Source organism: Bidens hawaiensis, unplaced genomic scaffold (assembly GCF_021521415.1).
Source record: "Bidens hawaiensis isolate Kalapana, Puna unplaced genomic scaffold, B.hawaiensis_p1.1 tig00034038_1, whole genome shotgun sequence".
NCBI classification, from domain to species: domain Eukaryota; kingdom Viridiplantae; phylum Streptophyta; class Magnoliopsida; order Asterales; family Asteraceae; genus Bidens; species Bidens hawaiensis.
The window spans coordinates 173,350-188,245 of record NW_027505307.1 but is presented as its reverse complement, the minus strand read 5'-3'; the positions used below and the strand labels follow the sequence as shown (position 1 = coordinate 188,245).

The 14,896-nt window shown below is 34.8% G+C and overlaps 1 protein-coding gene and 1 pseudogene across 1 annotated transcript; one reads left to right on the top strand and one right to left on the bottom strand.

Moving 5' to 3' along the window:
• The first annotated feature begins 1,527 nt into the window (after nucleotides 1-1,527).
• Nucleotides 1,528-8,493, top strand: LOC143612249 (uncharacterized; annotated as a pseudogene).
• A 1,716-nt stretch (nucleotides 8,494-10,209) lies between these two features.
• LOC143612250 (uncharacterized) lies at nucleotides 10,210-13,486 on the bottom strand. Its single transcript, XM_077086279.1, has 7 exons — nucleotides 12,230-13,486; nucleotides 12,023-12,147; nucleotides 11,482-11,955; nucleotides 11,119-11,398; nucleotides 10,868-11,033; nucleotides 10,468-10,570; nucleotides 10,210-10,393 (listed from the first exon to the last, which is right to left on the bottom strand). The coding sequence occupies exons 1-7, from the start codon at nucleotides 13,316-13,318 to the stop codon at nucleotides 10,276-10,278; spliced, it is 2,355 nt and encodes a 784-aa protein (XP_076942394.1). The 5' UTR covers nucleotides 13,319-13,486; the 3' UTR covers nucleotides 10,210-10,275.
• Nucleotides 13,487-14,896: the final 1,410 nt, after the last annotated feature.

Below are 14,896 nucleotides of genomic sequence, written 5' to 3'. Positions count from 1 at the left end.
TAGGGGAGCACACGATCACCTACAAACCTCGTCCAGCAATCAAGGGACAAGTCTTAGCTGATTTCATTGCAGAAATCCCTGAAGGAAAAGTCGAAGAGGCTCAGCGCGAAGTAGAACCTCCGCAAGCCAATAATGAAGAAAATGTTTGGAGATTATTCACTGATGGAGCATCAAACAACGAAGGGTCCGGCGCAGGCCTCAAAGTTTGATTCAAAAAATAAACAACTCATAGTTTCAAAATAAATGTTAGGTTCAAATAAGAAGTTTGATTTTTCTAAGAATGTTAGGAAGGAGGGTATTTTAGTCTAATACTTTAATATCAAAACTCACTTAAATTAATTTCAAAAACCCACTTACATAAAACCCAATTACATCTTCACTCATCTCTTACGACCACACCACTCCACCGCCCACCGCCACCACAAACGTCACCCACCGCCACCACCTCGCCGGAAAAGTCTAAAAAAACACAATGAAAAACACAATGATAAAAATACAATAAAAAACACAATTGTATGACACAATGTAAAAAACATAATGAAAAAAACACAATAAAAAAAATCACAATGAAAAATACTATTGTATAACACAATTTTGTAAAACACAATTCGGTAAAACACAATTTGTAAAAAACCCACTAATTTTTTTTTAATTTTTATATTACAATATGGTACTCATATAAAAGATAAAAAGACACTCGTTATTATGGTGAATTTGTTTTTCAATAAAAAACGTCGTAAAAAAAGTTATGGACGTTTTAAAATGATGAGGAAATTTGGTATGTGCCTTGCATATGGAGAGAAAAAGTCAACAAATATGTTATTCCTTTTATGCCCTTTACCTTGTGTTCACACTTATTTCTCCCTGAACTAATTTCAACCCTCCATATTCAAAATTAATGGACAAGATTACTTCTTATCCTTCCTACAAAAACTATACTTCCTATTATAACCTAACCCTTCAAAATAATATTAGTTGACATTATATATCTTATATTCAATATAATAATTTAGCATCATAAACACTAACTTTTAACTTTTTAAGAAGTAAGTCACCACATATCCAAACAATCATTTTCATAGTAAAAAAAACGTTCTCTCTATACACGACAAGACACCAATAACACCACATAGGTAGAAAACGCTCTATAAAATTCACGTGTATTGTTTTAATAATTACACATTTGCTCCTCACCTCTCTAAAATTACAAGTTTACACACCGTTGCATTTGATAGTTAGTGGGTGCAAAATTCCTTTAATACTCTTATTATTATAATAAAAAACTAACTCTATAACAATAAGTTTATTACAATTAAAAAGATTTTGATTTTAATTTAATATGGTATTTAAGTAAAGTAAAAGAGTAACTGCAGGTCTTCCAAAAATCCAACGGCAACGACAAACAAATAATAATAAAAGACGCAGAGAGTATACTATTTGGAGGCGCACCAACACTTTCCACCATTTTCTTTTCCTCTTTCTCTCTGTGTGAAAACAAGGGTTTCAGTTTCAATCAATCAATTGAAGATGAAGGAGATGATGAAGCATAAGATGATGAACAGGTTTCACAAACGCAATTCCTCCTCCTCCTCTTCTTCCTCTCTCGATTTCAAATCAGGCGAGAAACTAGATTTCAAATTCTCCAGTCTTCAAGCTCTTCAGGTATATTACTTATTACTCTCTCTCTCTCTCTCTCTCTCTAAAATATATATGTATGTATTAATATCGTAGACGCTAATTAATTACAGACCTGCTACTTATTCCTATTTATTATAGTGATTGTTTTTGCTTCAGGAAAACGTCTAGTGTTTAGTAAGTTTTGTGAATTTATATAACAAGTTTTAGGAGATTGATGATAGCAGTGGAATTATTATGTTTCTGCTGTGTATTGACTTGCAAGTTAAGACTGGTGGTGAATAAATTATTGGAAAGAGACTTATTTCATTAGGAAATATGTTTTTTTTTTGTAAATAAATCTCTTTTTAATGATGGATAATATATGAGTATTGATTAAACATTAAATATTTAGTAAGTTACATGATAAAAAATATTTCAGAAAAATTTTTTAAATGATGAAAGTTTCTTCTAGTTTTAAAGCAAAAGTTCATGAATCTACTCAAAAGAATCAGGTTTAGATTGATTTGACGAAATATATTTGAGTTGGTTTCGGGTATTTTTGTCGTTATACGTCCCTCCCTTTTCTTTCCTTTAATGAGACTCGGGAAATGTGTTAGAAGCTATAAAGTTAGGGGCATTTTTGTCATTTTGCTGTTTCGGCAATTTTTTTTTTGGTGGAGTTGGCATGAGCAAAAGCAAATTGATACTTTAATGGTGTCTAATTTGGTGTTGATATTTGGATAGACTTAGTGTAACCTTTTGAATAGTTGTTCGGTTTTGTAATAAATAAATTATTCCTAATTTTAGTTACAAAAACCTAATTTGGTATATCGTTTTAAAATGCTTAGAAGAAAAGGCTACTGATCATGTATATGCTATGATTAATAATCACATAGGATAATAATTATGTCAATACTATTATACTAAACCTTTTAGCAAAAAGTCTTGAGCAAAGGACTATTAGATACTTTACAGTTACATGAACCAATTTTCAGTTAATATGTAGCCTTTGTTAGATTTAAAGTAGCTATCATTTCTGGTTGTAGCTTGTAACCATTACATCTTGTTTGCTAAGAATTCATTTTCACAGTTTTTGTAACTGTGATATTGTATCATATATTGATTTGTGTATAATATGGTTACACATTGGCTCTATATATAGAATTTGATATTACACATATACCTTCGAGAATATGGTAATTAATAGTTAAATACATGTACACAGGTACCTACAGGATGGGATAAGCTTACATTATCTCTCGTATCCGTAGAAACAGATAAAACTGTTACCAAAACAGGTAAAGCATCTGTTTACAATGGAAATTGTAGATGGACAGAAACCTTGTCAGAATCCATTTGGATCTCTCATGATGACTCATCAAAAGAGCTTCAACAATGCCTGTATAAGCTTCTAATTTCAAAGGTATACATATCTCCACTTATTAAACTCACGTAGTCACATTTATAACTTATATTATATCTATTAACATTCTTCTTTGCAGGGATCAACTAGATCGGGCATCCTTGGAGAGGTTACTGTTAATTTGTCTAATTATTTTAGCTCTGAAACTTCTCTCCCTGTTGCACTACCCCTAAAAAAGTGTGATCATGGAACCATTTTACAGGTGTGCCAATACTCTAATCCTCATTAGCATTATCATCATCATTAGTTCATTGCTAATATTATTATGAGTTACGTGTTTAGAAAAACCTCTATAAATTTATATTCAGGCCCATGAAAATTTATTAATTTAGAGAAGTACTTGTTGATCAATTGATTGATAGATTGTTATTTTATAGACTTGCATTCCCCATTCAACAAATGTTATTTTATATGCATAAAACTTGTTCGATTGTAACTTGTGTATCATATTCACTGAATTTATGCTAAAAAAATGTTCATTGTACACAACATTATAAAGATTTGGGAATATGACGCCGGATTATTTGAATGCAATAAGAATAATTAGAAAAAACATCGATGTAGATATAAGTTTTGAGACGAAGAAAGCCACAGCAGTATCATAAATTACTAATTTTTTCTAGATATGTTTGTTTATAATTTTGAAGAATAATTAATTTATGATATGAATAAGATCGTTATTTAGGTCACATACCATAATGGTATTTCCCTTACATATTTTATTATTATTATTATTAGCTTTTATATTGCGGTTAAACTGTGACCTTTTTATTAATATTATTATAATTAGTAGTAGTTTTTTATATAACTGTTAAACTTTGATTTCCTTTTTTTTGCTTCATACACATGTTCTTAGAGCCGAGGGTCTCTCTGGAAGCCACCTCTTTATTCCTTTGGATAGAGGTACGGTGTGCCTACATCCCACCCTCCCCAGACCCTACCTATAGCTCTGCTGTCGGTGGGATTTTACTGGGTATGATTGATTGATTGATTGAATAAGATCGTTATTTATACAAAAATCTTATATATTGTTGTATAGAAAGCTGTGATCTTCTTAACAGGTCCAAGTAAGGACTAAGGGCATGATAAAATTATCAATTAATTAACTTAAAAGGGCTTTACTGTATTTTGCATATAGGCTGGTATTTAGTATGTAATTTTTTGAAAGTAGACCTTTGTTATTAGATGAGGTCCTGTATTTGCTCTCTCAGAAGGAAGAATTTGGATTATTAATTTGCAGGTGGCTATTCAGTGCTTAAATCCTCGGGCAAATTCGAGGTTTGTTTCCAAACAAAGTTTGTAAAGATTAATGTTTCCTCTTCCAATCATAGCAAAGGTTGGTTGTAACATGCAGCATGTTTCATGAAAACAGATGGAAAGACACCAATTCTGTTGCAGAAGATGTTAATTCAGAATATAGTGATTTAGATAACATGTCAGATGCACCAAATGTTACAAACATTAATAATATAGGATCTTCATCAACCAATAGCGTTGTTGATACATCGCACACAAGAGGACTTGGTAGCAGGGTATTTTTCATTTTTACCTAACTTTAATTAGGCCTGTAAACAAACCAAACGAACATGAACGCAGCATTTTCGTGTTTGTTCATTTAACTTTAACCGAACAAACGATCAAACTCGAACAATCAAAACGAAGTGTTCATTCGTTAAGAAATGAGCCTCGTGTTCGTTTATGTTCGTCTGTTAACGGTATAAACGAAGGGTTCACGAACTTACACGGATAATGTAACAGAGCATAGATGAACAAACACAACCAAGCTTAAGCCAATTAAAAGTAAATGTGAACAACAATTTGTGGGGTCTAAAAAGTTACTAAAACTGAACTAAATTGTAATGGGCCTAAAAATTTAAATGAATATATATGAATTTAAATGAATGAAAGTAAGCGAACCTTCATGAACATAAATGAACAAACGAGACATGTGTTCATGTTCATTCGTTTAACTAAATGAACAAATTCTTTTTTCATGTTTGTTCGCTTATTAAAGAAACAAGCTTCCTGCCGAATGGTTCACGAACTGTTCACTGAACGTTTGGTTCGTTTACAAGCTTAACTTTAATAAAAACGCTTATATGAAAATGTAATATTTACATTTTTGCAATTATGATGCCATTTATATTAGTATTTCTTTTACAGGCGACGAGTTCATCAACAGTGAGATCACATCAAAGTTTTGATTCAATGGATGATTCTTTCGGGAGAGAAAGTTCTATTAGTAACTTAAGTGAAGGCACAATCGATCTAATTGGGCGACCCGAGTCAACCGGTTTGGTCAACGTTTATGATTCTCCTAGGTCAAACCGCTCGGGAAAGAATCTTTTAAACCAAAGACAAGATTCTGGGAAAGCTTCACATATTCCCGCATCACCGTTAAGAACTTTCCATTCATCTGAATTTGTTCTAGATTCCGAAGCGTCTACACCCGAAGAGCTTCGTGCAGAAGCCAAATCTTGGGAAAGAAACGCTAGAAAATTAAAAGTGGATCTTGATTTATCAAGAAACGAAACGGTTAGTCAAACGAAGAATCTTGAAAATGTGACTATGGAGCTTTCTTCATTGCAAAAAGAATGTAAGGGGTTGAAAGATGAAGTCAAACACTTGAAGATTCTCCTTGGTGAGTCGGCAGTTAAGGAACGGGATGCTGATAATTTAAAGATTCAGGTTCAGAACAAAAAAGATATCCAAAAAGAACTTGAAGAAGAAGTGAAATTTCAGAAAGATTTGAATGATGATTTGACTCTACAGTTGACTAAAACTCAAGAGTCAAACCTTGAGCTTGTTTCTGTTCTTCAAGAACTAGAAGAAACCATAGAGAAACAGAAATTGGAGATCAAGACTCTTGAATCATCAGAACAGCCAGCAGCAGGCGATGACAGCAGGAAATTAGATGTTGAATTACCGAAATATCAAGAATCTCAAAAAAGATTGGAAGATACAATCTTTCATCTGGAGAAGACCCAGGAAGAGAGAAGTCAAACTCTACTCGATAATGAGTCAAAATGGAGACAAGAATTAAGCTTGAAAGAAGAAGAAATAAATAAATTAAAAGCAAAATTATCAGAAGCTGTTGCTGCACCGGTTCTGAAGGAAACTGAGTCGCAGGAAACTGAGTCACAGGAAAGTGAGTCACGGTCAATAGAAACTCATGATCTCAGTGAAGAAGTCAAAGCTTTGAAGGAGAAGGTTCAAGAACTTGAGAGAGATTGTAATGAACTTACGGATGAAAATCTAGATCTCCTTTTTAAGCTTAAAGAATCAAATAAGGATCTTTCAACCGATGGCAGGTTGGTCAACTATTCAGCTCAGTTGTCTGATCTGAAACTAGTAAATAATCAGTTGGAAGAAAGTTTAAAAGCTATGCAAAGAGAACTAAATGATACAAAAGATTCCCATATTTCAAGCAACAAGATTCTTGAGACGAAATTACTGGAATTAGAGACTCATAATCATGAATTAGAGAAGCAATTAGCAGAATTTGAAAACAATAATCTACATTTATCAGGGCGGATAGCTGGACTAGAATCTCAGTTAAGATATTTAACTGATGATCGGGAATCGAGTCGTTTAGAAGCAGAGCATTCAGAATCACAAGTTTTGAAACTACAGGCAGAAATTGGGAAATTGGAAAATGAACTAGAAGTTATGAAAGTTGACACGAGACAGAAAGTGCAGGACATGCAGAAACGGTGGTTAGAAGCTCAAGAAGAATGTGAGTATTTAAAAAAAGCAAACCCTAAATTAGAATCAACTACAGAAAACCTCATGGAAGAATGCAGTTTGCTTCAAAAGTCAAATAGTGAATTAAGGCAGCAAAGATTGGAATTAAATAACCGATGTACGTTCTCGAAACCAAATTAAAGGAATCACAAGATAGTTTCTTGAAGTTGTCAAAGATTTCAGAAGATTTAGAAGAAAAGCTATCATCAACGATTGACGGGATTGAATCGAAAGAAAGGGTGTTTACTTCAGAAATTGATAGTTTACATGTGAAATTCAAAGAACACATGGAGAAGTGTGTGAATGATGAAAGCATGTTGAATCAGATGTATTCAGATAAGGTTGCTGAAGTTGAAAACCTTAAACAAGAAGTAGAACATTTGACTTTACAAATATCGGCAACTCATGACGAAAGGGATAAAATGGCTTCAGAAGCCGTACTTGAAATGCATGTTTTGCGTGCTGAAAAGGATAAAATGGTAAAATCAATAGCAGACTTGAAGAAAAACTTGGATTATCTGAGAAGAAGCTTGATACTATCCAGGTTGAATATGAAAAAAAGATTTCAGATCTAACGATTGAGATTGATTCTTCCAAGCAGAACCATGAGGAGCTAGTATCTAACCATGAGAAATTAATGGAATTGTTGGAGAACACAAAATCTAGTGAAGAGAAACTAAAAACCATGGTTGGTGAGCTTTCTGCTAATATTAAATCGTGGGAATACAAAACCGAACAGTTTACAGAAGAAAATTCAAGCCTTAAAGTCCAATTACAGAGACTTCCTGTGTTACAGGATGAAATTGTGGCACTTAAGAAAGCACTAAACGATATGAAGTTTGAAAATGAAAGATTGTCGGCTTCGTTGCAAATGGTATCTGATGATTATCAACAGTTAAAGCAAGAGAATAGTTCGTTACTTGAAAAAGTATCTAGTATGCAGAAGTCTATGACTGAATTAGAGGATCATAATCGGAACAAAATTGTTTTGGAAGAAAAAGTTTTGAGGCTTCAAGGGGATTTGACTGCTAGAGAAGCATTAGGTGCACAAGACGCTGAGTTGAAAAACGAAGTTGGGCGTTTGAAGCGGTCAAATAGTCAACTACAGTGGAAAATAAACCGTCTTCAAGAGGAAAAAGATGAATACATGAAGAAAGATTTGAAATCGATTGAACATGAGGCTATTTCAGCTGAATCAGATAGTTCCAGTAGCGTTCATGAGGAAACGAAGCTCACAGAGGTCTCATTAGTTTATTTTTGTTTTGTGATATTTATTTTTTATCGTTTATTTCCTGACATTTTTTAATTCCATAGGATGTGGAAGTTAATAAGGTTGACTCGAGAATCCAATCGTTAGAAGTTGCACTCGCTGAGGCTTTGGAAGCTAATGAGATGTATAAAGTACAGTTTAAGAGGTTTGTGTGAAAGACTTCTTTTATTATATATGTTTGTAATTGATATTTTTCACACGTGTATGGTAATTATTACTGTTATTATAAATTTTCGGCTTCATGTTTGAGGGACCTGTTCACAAGCCAGACAATAAGACTGAACATAAGAATGATGTTTCATCACTTGAGAGAGAGCTAAGTGAACTTCAAGAACGATATCTCCACATGAGCCTAAAATATGCAGAAGTAGAAGCGCAACGTGAAGAGCTTGTTTTGAAGATGAAAGCTAATGGTCCTGGAAGAAGCTGGTTTTCATAAAATGCCCTTCAAATATTCATGATATCACATCAGTATTCATGAATATCTATACGAAGAAGAAAACTGAACATATATTGTTAAAGTATGGCAGTGATGCAATGTATGAAACTGGCAAGCGTATATAGGAAACTCGTGATTTTTATCCTGTTGAAAGGAAGTTTTCTTTCATCTGTAACACATTGTATGTCATTTCCATTCGTCTTTTACCCTATGCTCGATTTGTATGGCAAATGCTACTCAGTTTGGATTCGGGATTAAGTCATTGAATTGAAAACTAGTCATCTTAGCAAACTTCTTTCTTATAACTATTAAGAATCAATGAAAACCTGTGAAAGAGAGAATTTGTTTGAATTTTTGGAATATATTTGAAGATGGATATATATATATAATATAATGGAATACTAGGATAATAAACTGTTGGAAAACATATTAACAAACAACATAAAATATAAATTACACATTCAGTCAACACAAATATTTAACATAAGTTTTTTACCCTTAGATGTTACAAAAGATGTTAAATTTTATCTATAACATAAAAAGAAAATACTTTATAAATAAACAATGCAATGAATAAGAAATAATATAACATAAATGAACCATTAGACCTGAAAAAAAATATAAAAAACATATACTAGTAAAAGATTTTGTAATATTAATTGAAAACTAAGTTTACAAATACATACCAGCTTTAAACTGTATCACATTAAGTTTCCGAAAATCTCTTTGTAAACAGCTTTATTTAATTTTTTTAAATGTTCCTAATTGTTCTAAAGAACGTTTTTTTCTTTTTTCTTTTAGAGTTTTTTATAAATAATTTTCAAAGATATCTATGTTTTTATAGCATTTTTCATGTCATTTCTTAATAAATAAATAAATAAAACTTAAAAAATATTCGGTTTGATCACCATTCACCGGCTCTTCTTCTTTCCTCAGGAGTAAATTAAATCATTGACAAGGTGTTTATTAATTAAAATAAATAGACTTAATCATAGAGTTAATTGCATTAATTTGAATAAATAGATTTAATTGTAGAATTAATTGAATTAAATTGGAATGCTTATTTTAATTTAGTGGATTAAAAATAATTGTGAATATGTGAAAATTATTGATATAGAAATGTGATTACATGTAATCCTATATGGATAGGCTAGAATAAGGACATGTGGAGAGAATTATTTTGCTTTAATATATTAATTAGTAAGATTTTGGCACATTAATGTTATATTTGAAAAAAAAAATATTTATAAAATTGTAGAGGTTAATGTGTTTGGACCATCATATCCTTTTATCAAGTGATGAAATTATAGAGAAAGCAAATGAACCAGGCCCATAACCACCCAAAAAAAAAGGACAATTCACTAATGATGTTTGCATTTGGTTTTAATGACTGTTGATAATGAAAAAGACTTGACAAGGGTAGAATGGTCCAGAAACAATAAAAGACTAGATAATAGGTTAACATGAGCCATGACCTGGAATTATATTTTGACGACTCTTGCAAGGCAGGCAATTGTGTAGCATGATGCAATTTCTCAACCAACTGATAATGATGCCCTCAATTATACATACAATTAAAAATGATAAACTTAAATTCCTTGGTAATTTTATTTATGACGATCAAAATCAAAACGTGCCAACTGTCCTTCGTTTATGCAATGCAGACCGACCTTTTATCAGAAAAAGAAAAAAACACTATACATATGACTGACTATATAAGACACTTCATGTGAGCAGTAGATGATGTAATTCTTCTACCTCGGCCTGATTTGTAACTTCTTTTTACAATATGGAGTAAGCTCGGATTACCTCAACTATGGGCGCCCGACACAAGGGGCATTTCCCTCCTCCACGAACCAACTCGTTTGCACACTTTGAGCACGTGCACATGTGACCACATCTGTACCACATAATAATATTAAGTTAAGTAAACATCAGGAATTTAAAGCTCACACGTCACAAGTCGGGTGGTACCTGTACAGTAGCGAATCGATTTGACTATCACAACAAATACAACAGGTCCCCTTTTTGACATGAACCCATTTGCATCCATCTTCAGAAGTTGCTGCATCAACACCTAAACCATTTATCTCGGGTCAAACAGACAAAAACACCTAAAACAGAAACGGGTCAAATGGAACTACTGTCGCTGACGTATATTTTAGTTCATAAAACCTCTAAATCACTTAACTAAAAGAATTGAATTATTAGTGAAAGAATAAAAAATTTGAGATTCATTTGACACACCAATAAGTGTGAGACCCGCCTTTGTCATATACCAACCAGTTGACCCGAACTTGTTCAATCAGTTACCCCTCTAGCAATTATTGTAAATTAGTAATATCAGTTAAGATACTAAAATAATAATATCTACCTTGTCCGCCACCTGTCCGATTTAAAGCAGCAGAAACTTCTTGTCGAACAGAACGTTGCAATTCAAGTTGCATATCCATACAAGCCTCAAGCATCCTCTGCATATGACTCATGCCTTGCTGGAGCCTCGTCATGTCAGCCCTCAAATCATTAATCATCTCCCACTCCTGCTCCATATATTCCCATCAAAAATTATTATTATTAAATATTAATACTAAACGACAAATCAACAAGATCACATACTTGACTTACAAGTTCAGAACGATTGATGCTGTGACGCGACCAACTAGAATGAGGCATATCATGATGCCAAATCGGTTGCGGCGGTGGTACTGGCGGTGATGGGGCCACTAGTGAAGGTCTATCAATGGCTTCATGCGGTTCTTGACCGCCCTCTGGTGATGTCGGGGTGGGCAGGTTTCTGTGTAAATCCCAGTCAATGGGCCCACGACTTTGCCTTTCGACATATGATTGAATTAAATGATCCAAACTCTCACGGAATCCACTTCTAAGAAGATTAGAAACACTTCTCCTATAATAAACAACAAAATCAGTTACAAAGAAAAAGAAGTATGAAAATGAAAATTATTAATGACTTTAATAATCTAAAGTTACCTGCTTAAAAGTTCTCTTAATTCCATACTGTACACATTATCATCTTCTGGTGCGTGAAACCTGTTGGTTCTTCTAACGGTTTGTCGGGTTCTTAGCGGTTCAGAAGGTCCTTCAGACCATGTTTCATTGGCTACTTCAGTCCCTAAACTTTCTTGCCAATTATGATCAACATCTTCTGAACCCTGGTCCTGCCAATCTTCTCCTTCATCAACCGTTGCTTGTTGACTTGTAACTTGGGCGGTTGCAGCTGTTTCCAAACTAACCGTATGGTTTGAAGCCTGATACATGTTTGCTTGAACCAAAGTTTGAACTTGCTCTTGATTACGATCAACATTTTCATGCACAATCTCGTTTGGAGTGTTTGCATGAGTCTCGTCGGTTCTGAAATTGGCCATGTTGTTGTTTGGTGGATTTTCAGGTTGACTGCTTACTTGACCACGAACAATCGTTTCTAGTCTGGACCGAAACCCTTCCCTAATTAACAAAGATATATAAAACCCCATCAAAAAAAAAAAAAAAAAAATCTGGCCCATTACCCGACCTGTATCTGAGACCAGAGACAGTGTGGCGTTGTCTGAGCTGGACTAATTCACTTGCTGCAACTGACGGGAGCCTCTCTTCCTCAACAGGCCTTTCGTTTCTTAAGAATCTGCCTCTCAGTAATGACTGACATAATAAAATTTTATCAATAGATCAGCACAAAATGATATTCTATCGGTTGTTTGAAACATGTATACCAAAAACTGACCTGAATTCTGTTTCTATGAGCGAAATCAGAAACTGCACGATGCTCGGTTAAGCCCTGAAGTTCCCTTTGGCGTTCCCTCTCAGCTCTAACAAGCAGGTCAAGTAAAGCTTGTCTCCCACGCAACCGCAACATGTCCCGTCTGATATGCTCTGGTTGGCCTTCATCATGGTCAACACCTGTCCTATCATGACTTTGATCATTAACCGTTGCACCTTGTTCTTCTCTATGACTACCACGAGCCCCCCTCTGTTGGCTAGTCATTTGTACCCACTCCCTCACAATCCGAACCCGTTCACGCTCAGTTTCACCGAGCCACTCGGCCCGCGGGCCCGGGCTACCATTACTCTCGGGAACACCAGTTTCCCTCCATCCTTGAACTATTAACCTCACTCTCTCCCTCTCTTGTTCAGCATCAAGCTCAACCGAATCAGGCGACTGCTCACGAATCGAACCCAAGTTTTCTTGATAATCGTTTTCACTCTCATGCTCACTTGCTCGGCTTTCTGACATATTGGAGTCCACGCCACTCTGTCGCCTGAGTCTTTCTCTAACCCGCTCTCGGGCCTGATTCAACACATGCTCATCTTCCAATTCCCGCCACATCTGCAATATAGACGACGCACGAGAACTCGGTCTCTCAACATTCCCCTGTCGTCTCGAACTAGGAGACCGGGACCTCGACTGCGACTCCCTCAAAAACGAAGAATCAAGCATGGACACCGTCTGCAAACCCGCAAGCGCCATCAACTCATTCTCCCGGTTCCTCCTCTCTATTGTAGTAATCATCTCCTGCGCCTGTCTAGCCGCCCACCTGCTCAAAATCCGCGACTGCCGCCTTCTCGCAGCCGACGTCTCCGCCAAATCATCACCTTCAAGATCCGACCGCCTCCTCCTTCTCGCAACCAGATCACCACCTTCACTCTCATCATCATCATCTTCATCATTCCGCGGGGAGCTGCACGACTCAAACGACATGCAATCATCCAACTGCCCTCTCATCATTAATTCCTCTAACCCTCTCTCGAATTCGGAACACGAGTCAGTAGTACTCTCCGGCTTCGGCAGCCGCTGTAACTCAACATCATTCATCTTCCCACTTAATATTATTAATATTATTATGACCTCAATTCACCATCTTTTTAACCTAATCAATCAAACCCAATAGTCCAATACTCCACCCCTAAATACCCATCAAAAATCAATTCAAGATCAAAGCTTTAACATATTAAAACGTACCTCTGAAGCTACGTGTGTGGTTTATTCAAACCCTAGAACTTTCTTGGGTTAGAAAAAAGTGAAATTGAATCGATTAAGAGGAATCAACTGACAGATTCAGATGCAAAAGTGTGTAACAGTGGATGGAATTTGTCAATTACATGATAATTTTGTTCGATTTGAGTGTATTTTGGGGATGAATTTAGCCCTAATCTCTGGTTTTAAGTATTGGAATTGACACGTCATCAGTTATCATGGACCACAGTGTGTTGCAGTGATGCTTGTAATCTGTGCATTGGTAGTGACATAATCTTTATCACTCGATATTTAAATATGAGTAAATTTTCAGGGCAACCCTCTTCCAGGTTAACATCGATGAGCGGCAACACTGCCGCCATCTATTTGGGATCGGTCGGAGGGAAGCGCTCACGACTATTTCTTGTCAACGAAAGTGGTGTATCTGATGGAAAGAGCTGTTGCTCAACGACTGTTAAGTCGTTAAAAAATTCAGTTTACCCGGGTTAAATAAACTTACAAGATGACAATACACATCTATGATCACGATTTGATCGTGTGAATCATCTTGCAACTTCAAATTTTCTGTACATCGATTCGGATGAAGAGTAGTTTAATTTTATATTCATGTATTTCTCTTTATTTGATGACTTTGTATTCTTTTTTAGTTTAAATTTATAATGTAACTTTATATTTTTAATGAAATATTATTTATATGTTTTAAAAGCGTTATTTACTTTTTATTTAAAAACAAATAAATGGTTTAGGGTACTTAGAACGTAGTGATGCCACTAAAGATGTGGTTCTATGGTAACCCAATGTAGTTGATGAGAACAAGTGATGTGATAGTTCATGATTGAAAGAGTTCCAAAGTAGTCTAGAGAAACATCCTAGTGCCCTATTAACTTTTAATGAAAAAGACATATACTCTTGCTACATGTTAGTCTCTCCTTCACTTTTACTCTTTTAAACTCATTTAACAAAACGGGCGTCGTATTGGTTTTACACGCGGGTTATAACCCAAACTGTGCATATCCAAATGGACCTGATATATTTGTTATAACCCGGAAGATGATTAGTTCGACAAACCTTACCCCATATTCTTCTTCGTCGTTGTCTCCTATCAATCGTACTCGCTCGATATGTAACCCTCGAATCTAAATACTTCATATTCATGGTTTATTGATTCATAGCCAACAACAACAACATTTAAAAGTTGTTATTGCGTTCAATTTCATATTCTTCTTTGCCACAAATGATTATTTCCGTAAATTGTTGGATTTGTAACCCCGCAAGGTTTAAGTTCATCCAACGAAGAACCAACTTCTGATATGATTAAGGCATCCTTTCGATTTTCAGTTTTAATCGATATGTGTTAACAATTTTGGGTTATTCTTAAGTTGTAGACTTTAGTTCTTTAGTATTTTGATATTTTCA